General features: G+C 46.5%; 1 protein-coding gene and 1 non-coding gene across 4 annotated transcripts; one reads left to right on the forward strand and one right to left on the reverse strand.

The window, feature by feature from the left end:
• Positions 1-1,016: 1,016 nt before the first annotated feature.
• Rnf186 (ring finger protein 186) lies at positions 1,017-5,347 on the reverse strand. Of its 3 annotated transcripts, none has more exons than XM_042688641.1 (2): positions 4,614-5,347; positions 1,017-1,045 (listed from the first exon to the last, which is right to left on the reverse strand). In XM_042688641.1, the coding sequence occupies exons 1-2, from the start codon at positions 5,273-5,275 to the stop codon at positions 1,030-1,032; spliced, it is 678 nt and encodes a 225-aa protein (XP_042544575.1). In that variant the 5' UTR covers positions 5,276-5,347; the 3' UTR covers positions 1,017-1,029. The 3 variants fall into 3 exon arrangements, with proteins under 3 accessions (XP_042544575.1, XP_042544576.1, XP_042544574.1); XM_042688642.1 differs by lacking the exon at positions 1,017-1,045 and adding an exon at positions 4,125-4,416; XM_042688640.1 differs by lacking the exon at positions 1,017-1,045 and having other exon boundaries at positions 4,125-5,347.
• Positions 5,348-22,889: 17,542 nt separating this feature from the next.
• On the forward strand, positions 22,890-23,020 carry LOC122115350. The gene has a single exon (XR_006148752.1). It is a non-coding gene; the product is annotated as a small nucleolar RNA SNORA51 (small nucleolar RNA).
• Positions 23,021-25,708: the final 2,688 nt, after the last annotated feature.

Here is a 25,708-nt window from a genome sequence, read left to right on the forward strand (position 1 = left end):
TCTGGTTAATTGGAGATAAGTCTTATGGGCTTTCCTGCTGGAGTTGGCTTTGGTCTCAGCCTGCTAAGTAGCTAGGATTGCTAGCTGCTCGTGCCTGGCTACAAGCTCCCTTTCATTGAAGTGACTCTGGAATCCTTAAACAAGAATGTAAAGTTCAGGAGAACAGATTCAATAGTTTAGGCCTCTGCTGGTTGCAAGACCCGGACAAACCCAGGCAAGCCAGTCCCTCATTCCTGGAATTGCTCTGCCCTGCTCAGGACAAAGAAGTTATTGTCCCAGCAAAGGCTATGGTTCCAGAAACACACAAGGGCCTAACAAAGAATCAGGGCAGTAAGGGAGTGGTCCTGAGAGAGGGGGCCAGTGCGGTCCCCCTCCCTCTCTATTCACCCCAATTGCTAAGTCAAGAAGCTGTAGCTGAATTGAGAATGCAGCTACACATTTAGGGCCAGGGAGCATACCCCTGAGACACTTATTATATGTCAGGCCTGTTTTATCCCATACAACAAAGTGAATCAAAGCCCAAAGTCTGAAGACTCTGCAATCTGCCCTTGGTCTTACCACCAGATTTTACTGTATGATTGTTGGCAAGTTATAAACCTCTCTGTGACTCTAGGTTCTTCTTGATAATTTGGGGGTGGTAATAATACTTATTATGTGGGATAATGCATGTAATACTTTCACCATGTCAAATGTCAAATAGTGTTAGCAGTTATAATAACAATTATTATATTGTTGTGGCGGATGTAGCCCATGCAGAGGCCATGGGAGGTGGTCCATTTTTCTGTTTCTTTATATAGGACAGGGTCTTACTATGTAAATCAGGCCTCGGGCTCACCATCCTCCTGGCTCATTCTCCCAATAGTGCCCATGTTTGAACAGGTGAGTCTGTTTTTATCATTCCTGCTGGAGCTTGCTTAGAAATCAAGCCCATCTCTCTCATCTCCTTTGTCTCTAGTTCCTGATCCTAAGAGATTGGGCTGGGTGCTGTCAGGAAATCCCTAGCAGTGTGGTAAGAAGGTGTCAGAACCTCTATTTCACGAAGAACCTGAGATGCAGAGAGACAGGTGACACCGATATAGCGAGGCTGGAATTCAAGTCAGATGTATCTGATTTCCAGGCCATGGTGGAGATGGATCTGTTGGGGATGGAACTGGCCTCTTCTGGTTCTTCGTCATCATCAGTACCTTCTCCACAGTCCTAGGAAGAAACTTCTATACCATGTTGATCCCTGCCCCCACATCAGGGCTGGCCCTCTGCTGCCTCTCAGCCCCCAAAGGCCCAAGACACCCATTGTACCAGGCTCAATAATTGGTGATGAAGCCAGGTACCTGTGGCTCAAGCCCTTAATCCTAGCTATTCAGGAAGTTGAGATCTGAGGATTATGGTTCAAAGCCAGCCCAGGTAAGAAAGTCTGTGAGACTCTTTTTTTTTTTTTTTTGTCAGTCCTGGGGCTTGAACTCTGGGCCTGGGCGCTGTCCCTCAGCTCTTCAGCTCAAGGCGAGCGCTCTACCACTTGAGCTACAGCGCCACTTCCGGTTTTCTGGTGGTTTATTGGAGATAGGAGTCTCACGGTCTCTCCTGCCCGGGCTGGCTTTGAACCGCGATCCTCAGATCTCAGCCTCTTGAGTAGCTAGGATTACAGGCGTGAGCCACCAGCGCCCGGCTTTGGGCCTGCCATTTCTGTCTCTTTTCTTTTTTGTTCTTTTCTTTTGGTGCCAGTCCGTGTAACCAGTAAGCAGGGAGATTTTTCTAACAGGAACTTAGAAACAGCTTTTTCTTTTTTTTTTGGTTGTGGGGCTTGAACTCTGGGCTTGGGCGCTGTTCCTCTCTTCAGCTCAAGGCTAGCACTCTACCACTTGAGCTACAGCGCCACTTCTCGTTTTCTGGTGGTTTATTAGAGATGAGAGTCTCTCGGACTTTCCTGCCCGGCTGGCTTTGAACCTCGATTCTCAGATCTCAGCCGCCTGAGTAGCTAGGATTACAGGTGTGAGCTACCAGCGCCTGGCTAGAAACAGCTTTTGCTGAAGAGTAGGACATCCCAGTCAGCCCTACAACTGCCCAAAGAATGACTAAAAGCCAAAGACAAACTTGGCCTCCCTGCCTCTACTTCACATCTGTTCCCTTCACACTGAGCCTTTCTCCCCTGCAATCCCCCTGGAATTCAAGAAGGATCAGGCTGATGGATAAACATCTTGTGACATGACAGAAAAGTGTCCCCAGACAACAATGATTTTGTTGTCGTGACCAGATTTCTCCCCTCAAGCAATGACAGTGACAAAACTCACTAATAATAATCAACCAGGCCACAGTTCGCCTTGGACTGTTTAATAATTATGCATACCTTCCCCCTTCCTCTGGTTTGTCCTCTATTTAAACCTAAAGCTCACATCTGTATCCCCAGGATAGGCTGCAATGCTCATTTCCCCTTTTCCTGCAGCATGACCATGCCAGGCAGCAGATCTTCCTTCTCAAGCCTCATGCTGGTGGCTGCTCCTGTCATCCTAGCTACTCAAGGAGGCTAAGATCTGAGGATTGAAGTTCGAAGCCAGCCAGGGAAGAAAAGTCTGTGAGGTTCTTGTCTCCAATTAACCAGCTATAAAAGCCAGGAGCAGAGCTCTAGTTTTGAGTGACAAAAGTTTAGGGATAGCACTCAGGCTGCTCTGAGCTCAAGCTCTAGTACCAGTACAAAAAGACAAAAAGTCTCATCTCTCTGTTCTTCATCACCACTGGTCACTTTGGTGCATGGAAGCCAGTGGCCAAACCTGACCTGTGGAACCCAGGTGAAATCTGATTCTATTTCTGCCATGATTGTGGTAGAAATAGTGTTGCCATTAGCCACTGAAGTGTTGGTGGAGATTTTAACCTGGGTGAAAGGCTCTGAGATCAGGGCAGAGCGGGGCTGGAGGAGTGAATGAGGAGACACTGTTCTTTCCCTGGCTGACTGGCAGTCATTCAAAGCTGCAGCCGCCTGAGGCCAAGCCAAGAGGCACTGACCACTTCTCCCTTAGGAACACGGTATTCTTCAGACCCACATAGCCTGGCTTAATTGTGAGGGTCTATACACCCCTCCCTCTCATCCTGACACCCTAGGAGTCGCCTGGCTAGCATCCCATGTGAAGAGCAGAAATGCACATAGAGGTGTAGGTTTCTCAGGGCAAATGTCCCATTTATTGACCTGGAGCCTAGGTGGGCTCTCAGCTCTCTTAGGTATTTAGGAATTATTCAGTCACCACATGCCACCCTGTAGTCAAGGCTGAGCCCCCATGCTTGGATGGCAGAAGTTTTTTTGTCTCTCCTGACCAAGCGCCACCCCCTCTTCACCCTCACAGGAGGATTGGGGTAAACAGGGTGGACCAGGGGCTGGTGCCTGTCAACCCCTCCAGGATTTCAAGTCTGTTCCCATCCATTCATGGGGCCTTTGAGCCCTGATTCCAGCACCCACGGGGGTCTCATTCTCACCATCAGATGCTGAGATGATCCTGAAAGGAGGACAGCAGGGCCTGCCTTTCTCGGGGTGTGGTGACCAGGTGGGGTTCTTGGTGAGGACCGTTGCATTTACAAGGCCTCTTATCTTTACAAGGAAGGCTCCAGTAGGATGTGAGATGCTTTACAGGGGCAGCACCACCCGTAAGAAGTCAGTTCTGCAGTTGGGGGCTGGGCTTCCAAAGGGCAGCTGGACACTCGGTGCATGGTGGGGGGGGGGGAAGGTCAGTCCTTGAAATCCTGGGATTCTCTAAGTCAGCGCCTTAAGTAACCTTGTGTAAAGTGGAACTGGGGAATCTGAACCGGGAGCCGTTCCCAGCCCCGCCCCCCTCTTCCCCTCTCCTGAGCTCTGCCTGCTAAATGTGGGAACCCCTGCAGCTTCCCTGGGGTTGACTTTGCCTGGGGGTCACCCCCACGATAGGACCTCTGGAGAGGTTGAGATGGATGCGGGAGCAACATTAGAGAAAGCAGCCAGGGGGCAGGCAGGGGGAAGGGAGATGTCTGACAGCCAAAACAACACACAACCTGCCTATGATGCCACAATGTAAAAGGCCAAACCAAACTCAGATGAGCAAAAGCCAACCATACCAATTCAAAAAAAAAAAAAAAATGGAAAAACAAAAACACAGAAAGAAAAAAGAAAGAATGGTCCCAGTTCTATTTGCTCTGCAATAAGGTCAATATGGCAATACTTTCATTGAGTTATACACAGAAAAGCCAAGAACATCGGAAAAGAGGAACAGAAAAACCCTCCTTGTGACACCCAGGCTGTTTATACCTCCTTCCTTCCCACCCCTTACAGTGTAACTGTGCTGTAGGAGGGTGAGTCCAGTGTCAAAACATGGAGTTCTTGACCCAAGATGGCCATTCTGACTTTTGGCCTTGCAAGTCCAGCTGGCACGTAATCTCAGCTTCAGTTCCTAGTTCCTTACCCTGTTTGTAAAATCCAGAGTTGCCAGGGCTGCTGGGACCCAGGGTCCCATCAAGCAATGGAAGCGATCTGGCTATGTTTCTGCTGTCCGCAGAAGGAAGTCTTAGGGCAGGGCCAGCAGCTGCCCTGGCTCTGGGGGTAACAGCAGAAGAGGGTGGACATCAACAGGGCCAGGGCGATGATGCAAGCCAGCACCCACCGGATGATGCCTGGGTAGATGAAGGGTAGGATGAGGATAATGAGCAGGACCAGCAGGAGCAGGTGGACGGCCAGGCGCCGGGCTGCCACACGGTTGGCACTCAGGGCGTCTTGCTCATCCTCTCCTGCCAGGCTAGGGTGTCTTGGTGCAAAGGTGGTAGAACCTGTTAGTCCCTGGGGACACAGCCGCACCTCTGCCCCTGGCCGGACCAGCCTCCCTACCACAGCCTCCTCATCACGTAGGCTACAGATGAGACCTCCTGGGACGGCGGTGACCTTTCGACACAGCGGGCAGGTAATGGACCAGGTGTCTTCTTGCACACACAGCAGGAGCTTCAGGCACACGGCACAGAAGGTGTGCTGGCAACTGAGCAGCTTGGGTGACCGGGCACAGTTGTAGGGTTCTCGGCATACCAAGCACTCCAGGTCACTTTCCATGGAGCACCGATGATGCCCAGCGGGCCCCGGCACGGTGGCGGTGATGGCAGGTGTGGTGATACCTCCTGATGAGCTGGGCTGGGGCGGCTTCAGGGCTTCCGTGCAGGACATTCTGGGCTCAGAGTCGGCAGGACACCAGAGCTCAGAGCCTGGACAACCACAGGGAATGTCAGCTGATGTAGCTGATACTTGGATGGCTTTCCACCCAGGACAGGGCACGTCCATCCAGCCGCCTTCTTATTTGCTAGGTGCCATCTGACAACAGCCGTCTGGCACTGATCTCTCCAGTCTGCCCAGTTTGTTCCTTGGCTTACATTCTCCTTCAGTCATTTCTTTACTTGAAACCTAAGGTTAATCAGTAACTCGCGGCTCTGGAGACTTTGAATTGCCTGATAGAAGGGCCATGGGGGGGCGGGGCCTAATGAGCCAGGACTTTGCTGCTGGGGCAGCTGCCTGCCTGGTGAGTTCCCACATGACCCATAACCCTCGTGGCTCCTGGTGAGCTTTGGCATGCACCAGAAACTCCCATCAAATGCCCTGGCCACCTTTTTTATTTTTATTTTTTTGGTGATAGTTCTGGGGCTTGAACTCAGGGCCTGGGTACTGGTCCTTAGCTTTTTCACTCATGGTTGGCACTCTACCACATAAGCCACAGTTCCACTTCCAACTTTTGAGTGATTAATTAAAGGTAAGAGTCTCACTGACTTTTCTGCCCGGGATGACTTCAAACTAGGATCCTCAAATCTCAGCCTCCTAAGTACCGATGCTTATAGGCATAAGCCACTAGTGCCTGGCTCCTGGCAACATTTTAAAGATGCATGTTTCTAGATTTCAGACCAAGAGACTAAGATGTAATAGGTTCTGAATGCTTCTAAACTCCTGCAGGGTTAACTAACACCTTCTTGATTTGGATGTAGCTGGATGCACAGGTACACGGGGGATGTTTGAGAACCTTTTTCAGCACTGGGGTTTCAGATAAAATCGTTGGGGTGTTAAGATGAGTGGAAAAAATGTTTGCTTGCTCTTTGAGCACATCTGTAAGCCAGGGGCTCATGAAAGAGCCCGAAGAGGTGAGATAAATAGAGACGGCAAGAAGCACAACAGAATAGGTAACAATGCTGGGTGCTGGAAGGTGGCAGTTTCCTTGAGGGAAAGCTGAGTGCCAGTACCTCAAACCTGAAATCCTAGCTACTCAGGAGGCTGAGATCTGAGGATCGCTGTTCAAAGCCAGCCACAGCAGAAAAGTCTGTGAGACTTAAAAGAGAAAAAGAAACCAGCTTTCAATTAACCACCAAAAAGCTGGAAATGGACCTGTGGCTCAAGTGGTAGAATGTCAATCTTGAGCAAATCAAAGCTCAAGGACAGTGCCCAGGACCTGAATTCAAGCCCTAGGACATCCCCCTCGCCACTCCCCCATTAGCTAGGAGAAGTGGAATTGTGGCTGAAGTGGTGGAGCACCAACCTTGAGCCAAAAAAGCTCAAGGACAGCGCCTAGGCCCTGAGTTCAAGCCCCAATACTGGCAAAAGCAGAAAAACAAAACTCCAGCTTCCTGCAGAACATTAGCACCATCCCCCTCCCCCCTCCCTCCCTGCCAGCATTCAGTGGTTAATACAATTATACAATTGTATTAGCATTTCCCAATTCATGTGCCTTGCATTTACAAGTACCTAATAATCATTGCCCATGTCTCATGCTTGGCTTGCAGCTGTGTCCCCAAGCAGTTGTAAAGACAGCTGCTGTTTATAACTCTGGGCTCTGGACCGTCCTCTGCGATCTCCTGGAATCCTGGCTCCATAAGGAAGGCCTGGTGTGCATGGCCAGGGTGTGGCCAGGGTAGGCAGGCTGGCTGCCTGCCGAGAGGCCTTCCACAGGGGCAGGACCTTCTGGCGTCCAAGGTCTGGTTCCCAATCTCGTGGAACCCAGCCTCATCTGTCCATATAGATGCCATGGGCATCTAGGCATTGGCTGAGGCTGGCAGGACTCATGTGAGTAGCATGGAAGTTAGGAATATCTGCCCTGTTTACCACAGAGGGTGGGAGTGATACAGCTACTCCCCCAAAAACTGCCACATGCAGGCCATAATATGCCCAACCCCAGGGTGGGCATTGCAGGCCTGGCCCCAGCCAGGTCCTCTGAGACTGAAACCCAGTTCTTCATTGCTATTCTGTGTGGATCCATTGGAGTTGTTCTTTCACTCTGGCTCTGTGGGAGGGGGGAGTCAATATGATGTGACTCAGGGTGGACCAATCAGCCCTTTCCATTTTGCTGGCTGCAATAATTGGCTTAGACATAGGCAGGGGCTCTAAGCTAGGCCAATGAGATTCAATTCCCAGACTTCTGTGGGATTATTATTATTTTTTTTTTTTTGAGGAGTATGAGGTGATGGTGTTAGGCCTTGAACTCAGGGCCTAGGCATTATCCCTCAGCTTTTATGTTCAAGACTGGTGCCCTACCACTTGAGCCACAGCTTCACTTCTGGCTCTTTGGTGGTTAATTGGAAATAAGAGGCTCACAGCAGGGCTGGGAATGTAGCTGAGTGGTAGAGTGCTAGCCTTGAGCAAAAGCAGCTCAGGACAGTGCCCAGGCCCTGAGTTCAAGCCCCACCACTGGCAAAAAAAAAAAAAAAAAAAAAGAAGAAGAAAAGAAAAAAGAAAAGAAAAGAAAAAGAAGAATCCAGAATTTCTTGTCCAGGCTGGTTTGAACATGATCCTCAGATTTCACCCTCCCCAGTGCTAGGATTATACATGTGAACCACTGGTGCCTGTCTTGTTCTTTTTTTTTTTTTTTTTAAACAGAGTTTTGCTTAGGTAGAACAGGCTGGCTTTAAACTCAAGATCCTCCTGTTTCTCCCTCCTAAGTGCTGGTATTGCAGGCATGTACTCCCACACCTGGATTTTGTTATGGTTCTTGAAAAGTTTCTCTTGCATTTCCAAGCTTGGAAATGGAGCCCTGGAGTTGTCAAGACTACAGTGTAGGGAGAGAGTCAGGTAAGTACAAAAGAAAGACGAATAAACAGTTAAATAGAGGCTGAAAGATATCATCTGAACACCTGGATCCAGCCATATCTGAAGTCAGAGAAATCTATCTTAAGATCTTTTGATTCTATTAACCTATGAAATCAATCCCAATTTTATGTTTTGTAATGCTGGGAATTGAGCCCAGGGCCTTGTGCATGCTAAGGAAGTACCTTGTGCATGCTAAGCATGCACAGTAACACCTCCAATTATTATTCAGTCAGTTCAAACTGGATTTTTCTTCCTTGTAAGTAAAAGACTACTGCATAACATTCAAAAGTAAAGATGCCTTCATTTGCTAGCTGATGAGGACAGGTATTGGTGAGACAGATTTTGTATACAGCCAAGAGTGACCTACTGCCTGTGTGTTAGTATGCTAAGAGACTGGTCCTCCCCGCCTTTGACTTGCATTGTACAATGTGCCTTTGTGTTTGCTGGAAGCTAAGAAGGGGTTAGGGATGGGAGGAGGGTTGCCACATTTGTTGATAATGAAAATGATAATGAAAAGAATCCAGCATCAGGTGGATACTGTAAACATTATGCCCACCTTTGGTCCTTAGCTCCACCCAGACCTGAGCCTCTCCCTGCCCTTGAGTTCCCCAAGTACAGCTGGCCCCTCCCTCTCTCCGCCCTGACCCACCTGAACTCCCATCTACCTTACTTCCTACCCCTCAGACCTTGCTGGTACCTAGATAGTGGAGGCTGTCATGTGCTCTCTCTCTGGGGGCAAATATGGCTCCTCTAATAAACCTTGTAATAGTCTTTCTCCTGTGCTTGTCTGCCTCCAAGTGGTCCCCTGGGATGGCTGGGATGGATCCTTTCAGATACCACAGTGATATGGGTGTGGCCAGACTCCTCCTTCTTGCTCTTGCCTACCCAGTTCAATGGAAAGCTGGGTTATCGGGGGATGGTTGGGGAAGACCGAAATCAGATCTAGGAAAACTATTTGGGGTTAGTATCTGTAGAACATCCTCAGAGTATGAAGACCTGAGTTCAAGCCCCATGACCAGCACTCATGCACATTAAAAACAGATGACGGTAAAACAGAAAGAGAGAGAAACATAGAGAGAGAGAATGGGGGGGGAAGGAAGCAAGCAAGCACAGCTACTGGTTATACAAAAAATTACAGGAATACAGTATACAAAGTAGAATACAAACGTTCTTTGTACTACTCTCCCTGAGATATGACTGCTGTCACCAATGGATTCCTTCCTACTATCCTTATCATCCAATCATCTTGGTTTGGAATTTTATTTCTTAAAGGCAACTGGACTAAATATTACCTGTACCAACTTCAGAGTTGGAAATCCACTCGGCTCCTGTCACTCTGCTACTTGTGTGACCTTGGGATAAGAATTTCAACTTGGTTGAGGCTCAGCTTTTCAGTTTGATCAAATGGAGACAAAAATGCCTCAGAAAACAGAGGGCTCCATAGTGCCTGCCCCTCCCCGCCTCCAATCCGCCCAGGGGAGGCTCAGTAAATTTTGCATCCCAGGTTGTAACTCTAGTCCACATATTTGCACCTGCTCTGATATTAGTATCACAAAACACAAATGAATGCCTCCAAATCTTAAAAAAAAAAAGCCCAACTTCATATTTATTTTGATTGTACAAATACATTTTTCAGTTAATTTTTTTTTCTCTTTTGGGATGTAGTTTCTTCCATGTTGAGGGTTTTCACAGTCTGGGTTACAGTGCACTGAAGGCTGACACCCTGGGCCAGAGGAGGGTAGAATTTCACACCTCACTCCCATGCCAAAGGCTGGCTGCTTGTGGGGAGACAGATTGCCAGGGAATTACACTGCAGGTAATACCCCACACCTGGATCCAAATTTGTGGTCCTATATCAAGCTCTTTGAAGAAGGGGTCAGGGAGCAGCAATGTCAAGATCAGACTGTCCCACCTGTAAGCGGTGACCCAGAAAACCACTCAGACACACACAATGACGTAGAAGAAAGAAGTGTTTAATGGCAGCTAGAGGCTGACAGGCTACCTCTTGCAGGATAGAGAGTAGCAAACTGCTCTTGCATCCTTAGAGGTAAATAGAGTGTCAGCAGTCAGAGGGCTGCAGGAAATCTTTGTCATCACAGCTGGACACTGGAGATATCCGACAGCCAGGGAAGAATGTTCTATAGATGGCTCACAGCCAGGGAACACATCCCATCACAGAGGCAATACATTCCATATCTAGCACGTAGCAAAACCAATATATCTTATAGCTGTCATGTAGCCAGAGGAAACATCTTGGAGCAGAGACAATACATTCTATAGTAGGCATCTTGTAATCATATACTAGAACCAGCGTGAGTCTGAGACTAGTATCCTGACTCTGTTGCTGAAGCGCCTGGGGCTGGTGGGAATAGTCAACTAGGGCCGGGCCTAGCTTGTGAAGGACCCAGGGTGAGGGCTGTCAACCCAAAGTGGGGGTGAATAAGCTTACACCACCCATGCTTGGTCTCTGTCTGTGGTTACCCTTACTCCACACATCTTGGCCTTTTTTATTTATTTTTTTTTGTCGGTCGTGGGGCTTGAACTCTGGGCCTGGAGGCTGTCCCTCAGCTCTTCAGCTCAAGGCGAGCGCTCTACCACTTGAGCTATAGCGCCACTTCCGGCTTTCTGGTGGTTTACTGGAGATAAGAGTCTCACGGTCTCTCCTGCCCGGGCTGGCTTTTGAACCGCGATCCTCAGATCTCAGCCTCCTGAGTAGCTAGGATTACAGGCGTGAGCCACCAGCGCCCGGCTCCTTTTTTATTTTTTTTTTGGATCTGGGCCTGAACTCTGGGCTTGGGTGTTGTCCCTCAGCTCTTCAGCTCAAGGCTAGTACTCTATCACTTGAGCCACAGCGCCACTTCTGGCTTTTTCTGCTTATGTGGTGCTGAGGAATCGAACCCAGGGCCTCATGCATGCAAGGCAAGCGCTCTACCACTGAGCTACCTTCCCAGCCCCGCATCTTGGACTATTATCCACCCCTTCCCCATTTTCTTCCCCTTGGGCTGGTTGTCAATAGTCTTGACCCCCCCTCCCCTTTTTTTTGACAGCTGGTCTCACTATGAAGCCCAGGCTGACCTCAAGCTTGCTTATTGAGTAAACTCTAGCTTTGAAAATGAGGTCCTCCTGCCTCAGCATCTCCAGTGCTGTGATTATAGGCATGTACTGCCACACCTGGCCACCTCTGCTCACATTTTTTTTTTTTTTTTTGGGTCCGGTCGTGGGGCCTGAACTCTGGGCCTGGGCGCTGTCCCTCAGCTCTTCAGCTCAAGGCTAGTGCTCTACCACTTGAGCCACAGCGCCACTTCCGGCTTTTTTTCTTTTTTGCTTATGTGGTGCTGAGGAATGGAACCCAGGGCCTCATGCATGCAAGGCAAACACTCTACCACTGAGCCAACTTCCCAGCCCTCTGCTCACATTCTTGTCCCAGAATTCCTGCTTTTGTGTTCCTCGGAACTCAGCTGTAAGAAAAACTCTGCTTGATCTGCTTTAATCTTATCTTTATCTTTGAGTTTTTTGCCTGTAGAGCCCTTGCCTAACCTTGGTTCTTAGCAGTGCTGAGAATTGAACCTAAAGCCTTGCTTTAATCACTGAGTTACTTACATTCTCAGCCCCAGAAGCTTTTTCATATACAACTTTCCTTCCTTCTTTCCTTCCTTCCTTTCTTTTTTTCTTTCTTTCTTTCTTCTTTCTCGGTTGTGGGGTCTGAACTTTGGGCCTGGGCGCTGTCCCTCAGCTCTTCAGCTGTACACTAGCGAGCTACCACTTGAGCCTCAGCCCCACTTCCAGCTTTTTCTGCTTATGTGGTGCTGAGGAATTGAACCCAGGGCCTCATGCATGCAAGGAAAGCACTCTGCCACTGAGCCACCTTCCCAGCCCCCCCAGCCCCTCTTTTTTTTTATTTTTAAAGACAGGATCTCATTATGTTGCCCAGGCTGGCCTTGAATGTGCAGTCCTCCTGCCTCAGTCTACTGAGAGCTGATATTATAAGCATGCACTACGTACCGGATTTACAACACTGACTAACGCTCTGGGGTCTTGGAGTCACAGGGTTTGAGACAGGCTGTTGATTATGTTAAACCATTTGACTGTGCTTCTAAAGAGTCTGGTGGCTATCTTTCAAAAAATATTCTAAATAAGGTTAGGAAACCTGTTACTGGCTGCAGTAGTATTTAGAGACATAGTCAAGAAATAGACATGACAGGACTGTCACTCATATACAGGGGGAGAGACTTTCCTCCAGGGGCTGAGTGCTGGAAAAAGCTTTTTGCTTCCTTGGATAACAGGTTGATGGTCTATGCTACTCAGATATTCTAAATGCCATAATTAACTCTGTTTCTCAGTTTTGCTTTGACCACCAGGAAGCTCAGTAGTTGCAACTATTCCTAATCCAGTTTATGGTTTACTGGTCCTGATATCTGACTAATTATTACTTATTTATATTTCACTTGAATATACTTTTCTTTTTTTCTGCTGGTCCTGGTGTTTTGCACTCAGGGCCTGGGTGCTCTACAACTTGAGCCACAACTCCTCACTTCTGGCCTTTTGCTGGTTAATTAGAGACAAGAACCTCACGAACTTTCCTGCCTGGGCTGGCTTTGAACTGCAATCCTCAGATCTCAGTTTCCTGAGTAGCTAGGGTTATAGGCATGAGCCACCAGTATCTAGCTTGAATATATATTTTTTTGTAAAGAATTCATTCCAACTGGGGAAAGATGAAAGGCAGAAAACAAGAAGAAAGTAGAGAAGGAATTGGCAAATTTAGGAGAGAGGGCAGAGGTGGTGAGGCGCATGTGAGTGGGTGTGTAACCTGGCACACTCTGGCTTTCTTCAAGATCCACCCTGGGCTTCTACCTCTGTCAACTCATGCTGTCCTGGATAATGTGGGCATGGAAGCGAAGCGTGCCTCTGTGAGGACTGTCTCTCCCTGTCCTCTGTCCTCCACACTCCACGGAGCACAGGGCTGGCATCTGGACCACTGGGCCATGTGAAAAATTAACCCTCCCAAGTGTGGCTCTTGACCTATTTAACTACTCTGCATGGAGGTCAGCTCAAGGTCAGGAGGCTGGCACCTCAGCTCCCTGTTCTCTCCAGATGCCCAGGCCTTGCCTTTGTGGAGCCCCCTGCAAGGAATAATCAAGGGTCCTGAGGACAAGGCCTTTGAGGGCAGAGTGAACGGCTGTGCTCAGAGTACATTGGCAGGTTCGATGGAATGGTGTTCCAATATGTGCTGGGCAACTCTAGGCAGCCATCTTATTCTGATTTTCACCTTTGCTCTCTCTGTTGGTTGGCTAGAGATCAACATGGTGTTTGTATCTCGAATTATTTGGTCCTGAGAGTGCAGAAACTCAACGTGGCTTAACCCAAGAAGAGAGGATGTTTCTTCATTCTAGGGACGGAGAAGCCCAGAGGAGGTCTGGGCAGCTGTGACCATGTGGCTCTCGCAGGAGCTAGGATTAATGAGCACTCACATAACACACCTAAGAAGTAAATATTCCTGGTTTGCACGTGAGGAAACTGGGTCACTAAGAGATTAAGTTGGCTTATGTGTCTAGCAGCTGATAGCTGGGACGCCCTCCAGGGAGTCTGGCTGCAGAGTTGGTCGGTCACCATGTCACACTGCCTCTCCTCTGTGAGTTTCCTCCATGTGGCCTCCTGCTGGGCTCCATCCAGGCCTGTTTCCTCATTGGTCAGGAGCCGGATTTTCCTCTATCTCAGATATTGTTCACAAGTTGGGCCCCAGTGGCTCATGCCTGTAATCCTAGCTACTCAGGAGGCTGAGATATAAGGATCGCAGGGCAAAGCCAGCCTGGGCAGGAAACTCCATGAGCTTCTTATATCCAATTAGCCACAAAAAAGCAGGAAGTGGTGTGCTGTGGCTCAAGTGGAAGAGCACTACTAGCCTTGAGCATAAAAGCTAAGGGGAGCCAAGTGCTGGTGGCTCATGCCTGTAATCCTAGCTACTCAGGAGGCTGAGATCTGAGGATTGCAGTTCAAAGCCATCTCAGGCAGGAAAATCTGTGAGACTCTTATCTCCAATTAACTACCAGAAAACTGGAAGTGGCGCTGTGGCGCTTACCTTGAGCTGAAGAGCTCAGGGACAGTGCTCAGGTCCAGAGTTCAAACCCCCACGACCTACAAAAACTGACAAAAAAAAAAAAAAAAAAAGCTAAGGGAGGGGAGGAATAGGGAGGGGTAAGGGGTAAGTGGGAGATAAGGAGGGATGGGGTAACAATGATTAAAAAAACAAATGTACTCATTACCTTACTTATGTAACTGTTTACCCCCTCCCCCATGCTCATCACCTAAAAAAGAAAAAAAAAAAAAAAAGCTAAGGGACAGTGTCCAGACACTGAGTTTAAGCCCCAGTACCAGAAGGAAAGAAAGAAAGAAAGAAGAAAAGAAAGGAAGGAAGGAAGGAAGGAAGGAGAGAAAGGAGAGAAAGAAAAAAAGAAGAGAGACAGAAAGGAGTACTTCAGCATGAGAAAGAATTCAGCCTATTCTTGATACATTGCAGGTTTAGCCACCTATACCTCCCCTTGCATGTCTGGTTGACATCTCAAACCCACATATCTGAGCCTGAATTTCTAGTTATCTCTTCAATCCCCTAAAAATTTAATCTGATTGCATCCAATTTATGTATGTATGTATGTATTTATTTATTTATTTTGGGTCCAGTTGTGGGGCCTGAACTCTGGGCTTGGGCGCTGTCCCTCAGCTCTTCAGCTCAAGGCTAGCGCTCTACCACTTGAGCCACAGCGCCACTTCTGGCTTTTTTTCTTTTTGCTTATGTGGTGCTGAGGAATCGAACCCAGGGCCTCAGGCATGCAAGGCAAGTGCTCTACCACTGAGCCACCTTCCCAGCCCCTTATTTATTTATTTTTGTTGGTCATGGAGCTTGACCTCTGGACCTGGGCGCTGTCTTTCAGTTCTTCAGTTCAAGGCTAGTGCTCTACCATTTGAACCACAGTGCTACTTCCAGTTTTTCTGGTGGTTTATTGGAGATAAGAGTCTCGTGGACTTTTCTGCCTGGGCTGGCTTTGAAACGCGATCCTCAGATCTCAGCCTCCTGAGTACCTAGGATTATAGGCTTGAGCTACCAGTGCCCAGCTCCTTTTTTTTTTTTTCCCAAAAAACTTTCAAGCCAAGTGCTGGTGGCTCATGTCTATAATACTAGCTACTTAGGAGGATAGGGTCTGAGGAACTGCAGTTTAAAACCAGCCCAGCAAGAAAGTCTGTGAGACTCTTATCTCAAAACTCAAAAACCAGAAATGGAGCTATGGCTCAAAGTAGTAGAGAGCTAGACTTGAGCAAAAATCACAGATACAATAGCTAGGCCCTGAGTTCAAGCCCCATGACTGACAAACAAAAACCAAAACTTATTTTTGAAGAACAGTTTTAAATTTTTAGCAAAATTAAGAAGATACAGAGATTTCCCAAATTCTCCCCCTGCCCCCGCCAAGCACACATAACCTTTCTCATGAACAACATGGACTCCTGGAGTGTACATTTGTTATAGTCAGTGGACCTATACTGGTATACCAGTTAAAGTCTATATGTTAGGCATCACTTTGGGTGGTGGATGGCATATGGGGTTGGACAATGTCTAAAGGCATAGTATCATACAGAATAGCTCCAATGCTCTACAAAAGCTCTGTGTCCCTCTGTATGAACTCTATGACACTTGACTTTTGCCTTTTCTAGTAATTGATAGAGTTGTACTTCCATAGTATTTAGCCTTTTCAGATCTACTTCTTTCACTTAGTGATACGTATTTAAATGTTTTTACTTGTCTTTTCATGTCTTAATTTCTTTTCAGAACTAAGTAATATTTCATCATCTGGATCGACTAGTTTATTTATCCACTTAAGGATTGTGTGTGTGTGTGTGTGTGTGTGTGTGTGTGTGTGTGTGTATGTGTATGTGTGTGTGGGGGTGTGCACGCGCGCGCGTTTGACCTTAGGGCCTGGGCATTATCCCTGAGCTTTTTTTCTCAAGGCTAGCACTCTACCACTTGAGCTATAGCACCACTTCCAGACTTTTGGTGGTTAATTGGAGATAAGAATGTTATGGACAGTGGCGCTATAGCTCAAGTGGTAGAGCGCTCACCTTGAGCTGAAGAGCTGAGGGACAGCGCCCAGGCCCAGAGTTCAAGCCCCACAAAAAAAAAAAAAAAAAAAAAAAATGTTATGGACTTTGCTGCCCAGGATGTCTTTGAACCATGAGCCTCAGATCTCAGCCTCCTGAATGGCTAGGATCACAAGTGTGAGCCACCAGCACCCAGTTTTACTCAAAGGATATTTTGGTGGCTTCCAGGTCCTGGAAATTATGAATAAAGCTATAAAAAAAAACCATCTATGTGCAGGTTTTTGTAAGGACATAATTTTTTAATCCTTTGGGTGATTTTCAGGACATATGATTGTTGGGTAATTTGCCAAGAGAATATCTAGTTTTTTAAGAAACCACCAAAGTATTCTCCAAAGTGGTGGTAGTATTTTGCATTCCCATTGGCCATGGCTGAGAGTTCCTGTGGCTCCATATTCTCACCAACATTAGGTGGGGTCAGTGTTCCTTAAGTTGGCTGCTCTAGAAGGTTTGTAGTAGTATCTCATTGTTTTTATTTGCATTTCCTAATGACACATAACATGAACCCTCTTTTCATACGGTCTTTTCCTGTGTTTCTTTTTGGATGAGGTATTTGTTAAGGCTTTTGACTTGTTCTCCCACCCCCCTACCCCTGCCCAAGTGCTCAGATTTGAATCCAGGATCTAACTCATCCTAGGTGAGTATTGTACCACTGCCTCCTTCCTTCCTTCCTTCCTTCCTTCCTTCCTTCCTTCCTTCCTTCCTTCCTTCCTTCCTTCCTTCCTTCCTTCCTTCTTTTCTCCCTCCCCCCCTCTTTCTTTCTTTCCTTTTGCCAGTCCTAGGCTTGAACTCAGGGCCTGGGCACTGCCCTGAGCATCTTTTGTTCAAGGCTAGCACTCTACCACTTCAGTCACAGTGCCACTTCCAGTTTTTCTGTTTATGTGGTACTGAGGAATTGAACCCAGGCCTTCATGAAGGCTAGGCAAGTACTTTACCACTAAGCCACATTCCCAGCCCTTAATTTCTTGATAGCATCTTTCACAGAGAAGAAATTTAAAATGTTGAGTGTCTTGTTTATTAATTATTTTTTCGTAGGTCATGCCTTTGGTGTTGGATCTGTAAAGCCATTGCCATACCCAAAGTCACTTAAGTGTTCTGCTATTTTATTTTCTAGTTTTTTAAAATAGCTTTTGTGTTGCATATTTGGGTCTTGTATTCATTTAGAGTAAATTTTTGCAAATGATCTTATGTTAGTGGCTTGTCTCATTTCAGCCTCTCATTCTTATTGGATGACATTTCAGGTTGCTTAGGTAAAAAGCAGAACTAGATGCCTAATTGGCACTTAACAAATATCTGTTGATGAACAGATATCTGTAGTTATCTCTGTGTGTCTCCATGATCAACTGTGTTTTCCTTCAGCTATTGGATAGCTACTAGCCTTTTTCTTCATTGGTAAAATGCTAAGTTACAAGGAATTAAAGAAGATAGAAGCTGTACTAGTCTGCTATAACATAATATCACAGACCGCAGTTTAAACAATAGAAATCTATGAAAGCCAGAAACTTTAAATGAGGGTTCTATTCAGGGCTAGTTTCCAATGAGATGTCTTCTTTTTCTGTTCTTTATTTAATTTTTAATTTAAATTTTATTTTGTACTGTTGGTAAGGCTTGAACCCAGGGCCTCAGGCTCTTGCTTCACTTTTTCCATACAAGGCAGACACCTCTCAAGCACAGCCTCTATTCTGGGAGACATCTTTTCTTAGCTATGCTTTTCTTAGCATATATGTGGAGATAGAAGACTCTGAGGTCTCTTCTTCTTTTTTCTATTTTTGGCGGTTGTGGGGCTTGAACCCTGGGCCTGGGCGCTGTCCCTCAGCTCTTCAGCTTAAGGCTAGCGCTCTACCTCTTGAGCCACAGCACCACTTCTGGTTTTCTGGTGGTTAATTGGAGATAAGAGTCTCACGGACTTTCCTGCCCTGGCTGGCTTTGAATAGGATCCTCAGATCTCAGCCTCCTGAATAGCTAGGATTACAGGCATGAACCACCAGCACCCCGTGTCTCTTCTTAAAAAGACACCCATCCCATGGAATTAGGAAACCGCTCATATGACCTCATTGAACCTAGTTACTGCCTTAAAGGCTTTATCTCCACAAAGAGTGGTATCAGGGTTTGGCTTTCAGCATGTGGACTGGGTGGGTAGGTAGGGCCCAATATAATCCATGGGAGACGTTTATTTTTCTACCTCATAAAGACTTGATTGGCAATCGAGAGCTGCTATAGTATCCACAGGGTTGTGGATTTAGGTTCCTATCTTGCTCCACTTTTGTTCACCAATATTCCCAAGTTTACGTCACATTCCAAGATGGCCACTGAGATCTGCATGCTAGCCAGCAGAAAGGAGGCTGGGGTGGGAGGGGGGGGAGGAGGGGAAGGAAGGGAAGTTAGAAAATAGCAGCCTAGGGCCTGGAAGGTGGCTCAGTGGTAGAGTGCTTGCCTTGCATGCATGAGCCCCTGGATTTGATTCCTCAGCACCACATAAGCAGAAAAAGCTGGAAGTGGTGCTGTGGCTCAGTGGTAAAGTATTAGCCTTGAGCTGAAGAACTGAGGGACAGTGTCCAGGCCCGGAGTCCAGGCCCCACCATTGCCAAAAGAAAAAAGAAAAAAAAAAGAATGAAAATAACAGCCTAACCTTCAAGGACATTTCTTTAAGATTGCACAGAACAATCATATTTACATCTTATTGGCTAGAGCTTAATCATGAGGTCACACTTACCTGCAGAGGAGGATAGCTAATGTGGTTTTGCCAAATTAAGATCTGAGATTATATTACTGGTAGTTGCAGAAATCTAATCTAACAAATATATCCCTTGCTGGCATGCTATCTTGGGAAATTACTAAAGCTCTTTGATAACTGATACCTGTCTTATGATAGCGTAAGAGAAACTAGTCTGTGCCTGGCACATGGTTCATTCACTCAACCAACAAATAACACTGCACACTTCATGTGAAGCAGCCATCAGAACTGGTGCTGACGACAGTGGTGAATGGGACAGGTACAGTTCTTATTCTTGGTGCTGGGAAATAATTAAGTCTTCATTACAGGAAGGTGTTAATTCGGCATGAGGACAATAAGGAGAACAGTAACAGGGTGAGTTGGTCAGAAGTGACTGAGTGACTACTTAGATCATCTGGTCAGGAGGTAAGATGCAAACTGAGATTTGAATGACCTGAAAATACTCAATCAGTAACAGCCATTCCTCCTCCCACCCCCTCCCCCTCCTCCTAGCGATTACAAAAAGAAATCAGATGACTTATATCTGTTCTCTCACGATGTATCCTTGAGTATCCATCCTTAGTTTTCTTTTCTTTTCCTTCCTTCCTTCTCTCCCTCCCCCTCTCATTCTCTCTCTTCCTTCTTCCCTCCCTCCCTCCTTTCTTTTTTTGTCTTTCTTTCTTTTTCTTTTTTTCTTCTCTTCTCTTCTTCCCTCCTTCTCTCTCTTCCTTTCTTTCTCCCTCCCTCTCTTTTTTCTTTTTCTCACTTTCTATTTTTTTGGGGGGGTCCGGTTGTGGGGCCTGAACTCTGGGCCTGGGCGCTGTCCCTTAGCCCTTCAGCTCAAGGCTAGCGCTCTACCACTTGAGCAACAGTGCCACTTCCCACTTTTTTCTTTTTGCTTATGTGGTGCTGAGGAATCGAACTCAGGGCCTCATGCATGCAAGGCAAACACTCTACCACTGAGCCACCTTCCCAGCCCCTCTCTATTTTTTATCCCTTCCTTCCTTCCTTCCTTCCTTCCTTCCTTCCTTCCTTCCTTCCTTCCTTCCTTCCTTCCTTCCTTCCTCCCTCCCTCCCTCCCTCCCTCCTTCCCTCCCTCTCTTTCTTCTTCTTTCTTTCTTTCCTGCTTGCTTGCTTCTTCCTTACTTCTGTGTGCCAGACCCGGGCTTGAACTGGGTGCTGTCCCTGAGCTTCTTTTTATTTGCTCAAGGTTAACATTCTACCACTTGAGCCACAGCTCCACCTCCAGCTTTTAAAATAGTTTATTAGAAATAAGAGTCTCATGGACTTTCCTGGGCTGACTTCAAACTGTGATCCTCAGATTTCAGCCTCCTGAATAGGTAGGATTACAAGTGTGAGCCATTGGTACCTAGCTCCAGCCCTTTTTTTTTTTTGTCTAAAATTGCTCTTGACTCCCTTCTGTCCCTGAACAATTTAGTCCTGAAATGATCAGTTTGGAGAGAGAAAGACAGACATCCTCACAGGTAGAGAGGGCATGGGGCAGGAAGCTGCAGACATCTGAGTGGGGCAGGGAGGGTGTTCACACACTGGCAGCCTGGCGCAGACAGCTCAGCAAAGGGAGGTGAACATCTGCATGAGATATGATCTGCTATCAGAGCCCAGCTGAGTGAGGAGGGTGTGTGTCCACGTGAGGCATGACCTAGGGTGTGGTGTCAGAATCCTGGTAGGGTGAACAGAACATTCTAGCATGGGAAATCAGAGCCTGGGTGAGATGAGTAGGAAACCTGTCCAGGATTGCTGTGGTAGCAATATCTGGATGATTTGTGAGATCTGGGAATTGGCCAAGGAAATACATAGGTTAATCATGAGATCCAAGAAAAGCCAGTGATAATGTCAGAGTGAGGGCCTTTGAATCTTCTCTCCTTTGTGAAAGTAACAAGGAAAAATGGCCAGCACCAACCTTTCAGAACTCTGAAAATTAGCCAATGGCTTTTTAGCAACAGAGGGAATGTTTACTCAAGAGAAATGGTTCAGGGCTAAGAGTGTGGCTTAGTGATAGAGTGCTTGCCTAGCATGCATGAAACCCTGGGTTCAATTTCTCAGGACTACATAAACAGAAAAACAGAAGTAGTGCTGTAGCTCAAGTGGTAGAGTGCTAGCCTTGAACAAAAGAAGCTCAGGGACAGTGCCCAGGCCCTGAGTTCAAACCCCAGGGTTGGAAAAAAGAAAAGGAAAGAAAAGAAAAGAAAAGAAAAATGGCTGACTCTTAGTGAGGACAGCAAACTCTATCATATTTGAACTTGAGCGTATTGCTCCACCCTGCCTCCAGCTCTGTGGCAGCCAGGATAACCAGCATCTCACAGCTCCGGCGACTACTTAGCAGCCACTGATTGGGCCCAGGGGTTGGAATTTCTTCCAAGTGTCAGTCTCAGAGGGTTTCTTGTTACTGGGCTCGTTTTGGTGGAAGATCCTACTTGCAAGGCTCTCTTTATTTTGTCCTGACTTGGAACTCATCCATTGAACAAAATAAAAAAGACATGACTTGAGCAGGAATCAATGGCTCACTCCTGTCATCCGAATGACTTGAGCAGGAATCAATGGCTCACTCCTGTCATTCGAGCTACTCAAGAGGCTGAGATCTGAGGTTTGCAGTTCAACGCTAGCCCAGGCAGGAAAAGTCTGCAAGACTCTTATCTCCAATTAACCTCACAATGCTGGAAGTGGAGCTGTGGCTCCAGTGCTAGAACAGTAAGTAGCCTTGAGTAAAAGAGCTCAGGGACAGTGCCCAGACCCTGAGTTCAAGCCCCAGTACTGGCATACGCACACAAACATACTCACACGAAGACATCGGGTATGGAAAACAAATAATCAGTGGCTGATGTAAAATCCTTTATTATTGGTAACTACTTTATATGTAAATTTATTAAATGTGCCAATTAAGAAGCAGATACTCAATGATGGATTTTAAAAAACACAATCTGACTATTTGCTGTCTACAAGTGAATATGTTTTACATTCAAAGACAAAAACAGATTAAAAGTAAAAGTGAAGAGCTAAAGTAACTCCATTTTAAGATTAACCCCACCAACCTATAGCTGTGCTGCCCTCAGAATAACCTTGAAAGAGGAACAGTTCTCAAAAAAACCGCAGGTTACCACCAACCCTGCCCTCCCTTAAGAAACTGAGCAATTGCCCAAGTGTTCCATCAGAAAAAGGGAAGGGCGATCAGGGTGGACTTAAACCCCCTGAGCTTGTGAACTTGCTTGTGTGGAAACCCCCTGAACTTGTGAACTTGCTTGTGTGGAAACCCCCTAAACTTGTTCGTTCGATACTATAAAAGCTGTGCTAATTTTGTGCTTGGGGCCTCCGAATGCATGGAGGACCAAGCTCGAGCTTGCAATAAATGACTCTTTGCTGTTTGCATTGATCATGGGCTCTGGTGGTCTGTGAGGGGGTGTCCAAAACTGGGCACTTCAAAAGGACAGCCAAGTGCTGGGAGTTGAAACCTGTAATCCTAGCTAATCAAGTGGCTGAGTTATGAGGATCATGGTTCGAATCAAGCAAGACCAGGAAAGTCTCTGAGACTCTTATCTCCAATTAACCACCAGAAAGCCAGAAGTGGAGGTGTGGTTCAAATGGTAGAACACTAGCTTCGAGTACAAAAAAGTTCAGGAACAGTGCCTAGGCCCAGAGTCCAAGCCCTAGGAATGGCCTCTCTCCCAACCTCTAAAAAGTAAAGAAATGGAAAAAGCTATTCCATGAAATAGGAACCAAAAGAAAGCAAGAATGGGCATACTAATATCAGATCAAACAGATATCAAGGCAACAATTACTACTAGTGGAAAAGCTTATTTTATAATGATAAAAGGTTAATCTGTCCAGAAGATAAAAGAATTATAAATATTCACGCAAAAAGACAGAGCCATCAGACACATGAAGCAAAAACGGTCAGGATTACAAGAAGAAATAGAAGAATTCAAACTCTGCTTTGAACAATGGATAGAAGATCAGCAAGGAAGTGTCTTGGTGCTTACCACAGGCTGTGTTCTTACACTGACGTATTGAAAAAGAAGGCAGAGTAAACCTACCCCATATAAACCTCAGCCCAGGCCCTGTGCCTGGTCTGCATTGTGAATGGGGAGACACAGGTTAAAGAAAAAAAGATAAGCAAGGAAGCAGAGGACTTGAATAACAATAAGTTAGTCCAAATAGACATGGACAGGTCTCCACCCCATAACCACACAGGGTAAATGGTCTCCAGGACACAGGAACTAGTTTTCAGAACATACCATATGTTAGCCATAAAACCAGCTTCAATAAATTCAAACATATTGCAATCATATAAGTTGTATTCTCTTCACATTGAAAAAGAATTAGTCGTCAGTTATAGAAGGTTCTTAAGGAAATCCATAAATATGTGGTAATTAAGCAATATGTTTCTAAATAACCAATGGGCCCCAAAAAATTGTAGGAGAGATTAGAAAATACCTTGACATAAATGAAAAACAAAACTAAACCTATAACTTATCAAAATGAATGGATGTACCTGTAACTAAGACAATGACTAAGGGAAAATTTGTATCTGTAAATGTCTATTATTTAACAAGGACAAACATATTTTGTTTTTGTTGTTGTTGATTGTGAGTCTTGAACTTGGGGCCTGGATGTTGTCCTTGAGCTCTTTGCTAGCGCTAAACCACTGTGAGCCACAGCACAATATCTGGTTTTCTGATGGTTAATTGATGATAAGAGCCTTAAAGATTTTTCTGCCCAGTCTGGCTTTGAACTGTTATCCTCAGATCTCAGACTCCTGAGAAGCTGTAGGTGTGAGCCACCATTGTCCACCAAAGAAGCAACATCTTAAATCAGTAACCCAACTTTCTACTTTAAGAAACAAAAGGAGAAGGAAGAGAGAAGAAAAGAGAAGAAGGGAAGGAGAAGAGAGGAGGGGAGAAGGGAGACAAGATGAGGCAGGGAAGGAGAAGGGAGTGGAGGGGAGAGAAGACAGGAGAAAAGAAGAAAGGAGAGAAGAGAGGAAGGAGACAGAGAACAGGGTAAGGGGAGAGGAGAAGAGTGGAGAGGGAAGAGGAAGAGAGAGACAGAGAGAGACAGAAAGACAGCTTGAGAGACGGGGGCGGGGCTGGGAATGTGGCTCAGTGGTAGAGTGGTTGCCTAGCATGCACAAAGCCCTGGGTTCAATTCCTTAATACCACATAAACAGAAAAGGCCAGCAGTGGCACTGTGGCTCAAGTGGTAGAGATCTAGGCTTGAGCAAAAGAAGCTCAGGGACAGTGCCTAGGCCCTGAGTTCAAGCCCCAAGACTGGCCAAAAAAAAAAAACAAAAGAGGCAGAGGAAGATCTTCTGGAATTAGAGTAGTGAAGGTTATGTAGTTTTGGCAACCATACCGAAAATCACTGACTTTCATACTTCAAATAGGTGAATGTTATTGTCAGTTTAAACACGTGACTTTCTAGTGTTAATTTTATTGCCAATGTTAAGGTTGCATTCTGGCCTTAGGATTTGCCAGCAGTTTGGATGCTAGTCTCACCCCCATCCCTTTGGTCTGGTTGTGCTGTTGTACACAAGGACACCTGAGATTTGTCTGTCATCAACATGCTATACCTGACTATGATCAAGGTCAAGTCCACTGTCAATTCTTTGTCTCTGTCTCTCTCTTGCCAGTCCTGGGACTTGAACTCAGGGCCTGGGCACTGTCCCTGGCCTTCTTTTGCTCAAGGCTAGCACGTTACCACTTGAGTACCACAGCACCACAGCTAGCTTTTTCTGCTTATGTGGTGCTGAGGAGTGAAACCCAGGGCTTCAGGCATGCAAGGCAAGCACTCTATCACTGAGCCACATTCTCAGCAACACCCTCTTACCAAAAAAAAAAAAAAAAAGCCTTTCCTTAATGGAGAGAGAAGACCCGAGTATAGCAATGGAGAATCCTCCAAGAGACTGGGCAAGCTCATCCTCAGCTCTGCCACCCGCCCCCCACCCCACCCCGGGCCAGGGAGCAGTGATGTCCCCCAGTGAACACCCCCATCCAGCCCAAGGAATTGCACATGTGCACCACACCATAAAATGTCGTATCAGACGGTGGGCCTAACTTCTCCCTGGCCACATTCACCAACCTTTCTGTGGACCCAGGTCCAGCCCCCAGCCCCCGCTGAGGGCGGTCATCCTCTGAGCCCCTCTGAGCACCAACTTGGTGGTCAGCTTTGCAAATCCCTTTCCTGGGAATGGGCTCCACCCATTTCTTCCCTCTCTTCTATCCTTAGATCATCAACCTTGATTTTTCTTTTATGAACCAAACCAAACCAAACCAAAACAAAACAAACCAGTAAACAGCCTAAAACCAGAAGTGGGGTATAGTTAGTGACAGGGCATTTGTCTAACAACTCTGAGGCCCTGGGTTTGATGTCCAGCAATGTGAAAACAAAAGGAAGGAAAGAAAAAGACCAGCTGTCACCAGGCAGCCAGGCTTCTCCTCTGTCCTGGGGCCTCCAGGAGATTTATTTCCATGGCAGAGTAAAGTCCTGCTTTGTAGCCCCGCTCCTGCGTCACAGGGAAAATCACCAGGGTTGTTGGTTTTTTTTTTTTCCTTGACACTGACCTTGTCCTCTTCAATAAACGGCTAACACTAAAAACGAAATGGAAGGAGCCATGAGTTATTTTCTACATAGGAGGCTAAAGTGGTGGGGGGGATGGACAAGAGGTGGTGAGTGGAATACGATCCTTTTGTTGCTAACTTCCAGTGGGGTTTGTCTTTACACTGCCAGGTCAGCATTACCCAAGTGTCCTCTACCAAATGGACTGGATTCCTAAAAACAACGGA

The sequence above is a fragment of the Dipodomys spectabilis genome, unplaced genomic scaffold, assembly GCF_019054845.1.
Source record: "Dipodomys spectabilis isolate Male_0828 unplaced genomic scaffold, ASM1905484v1 ptg000118l, whole genome shotgun sequence".
Classification (NCBI taxonomy): domain Eukaryota; kingdom Metazoa; phylum Chordata; class Mammalia; order Rodentia; family Heteromyidae; genus Dipodomys; species Dipodomys spectabilis.

Bases quoted from the DNA above. Each gene is read 5' to 3' on its own strand.
- Rnf186 (XM_042688640.1), bottom strand. From the start codon at position 5,275: ATGGACGTGCCCTGTCCTGGGTGGAAAGCCATCCAAGTATCAGCTACA.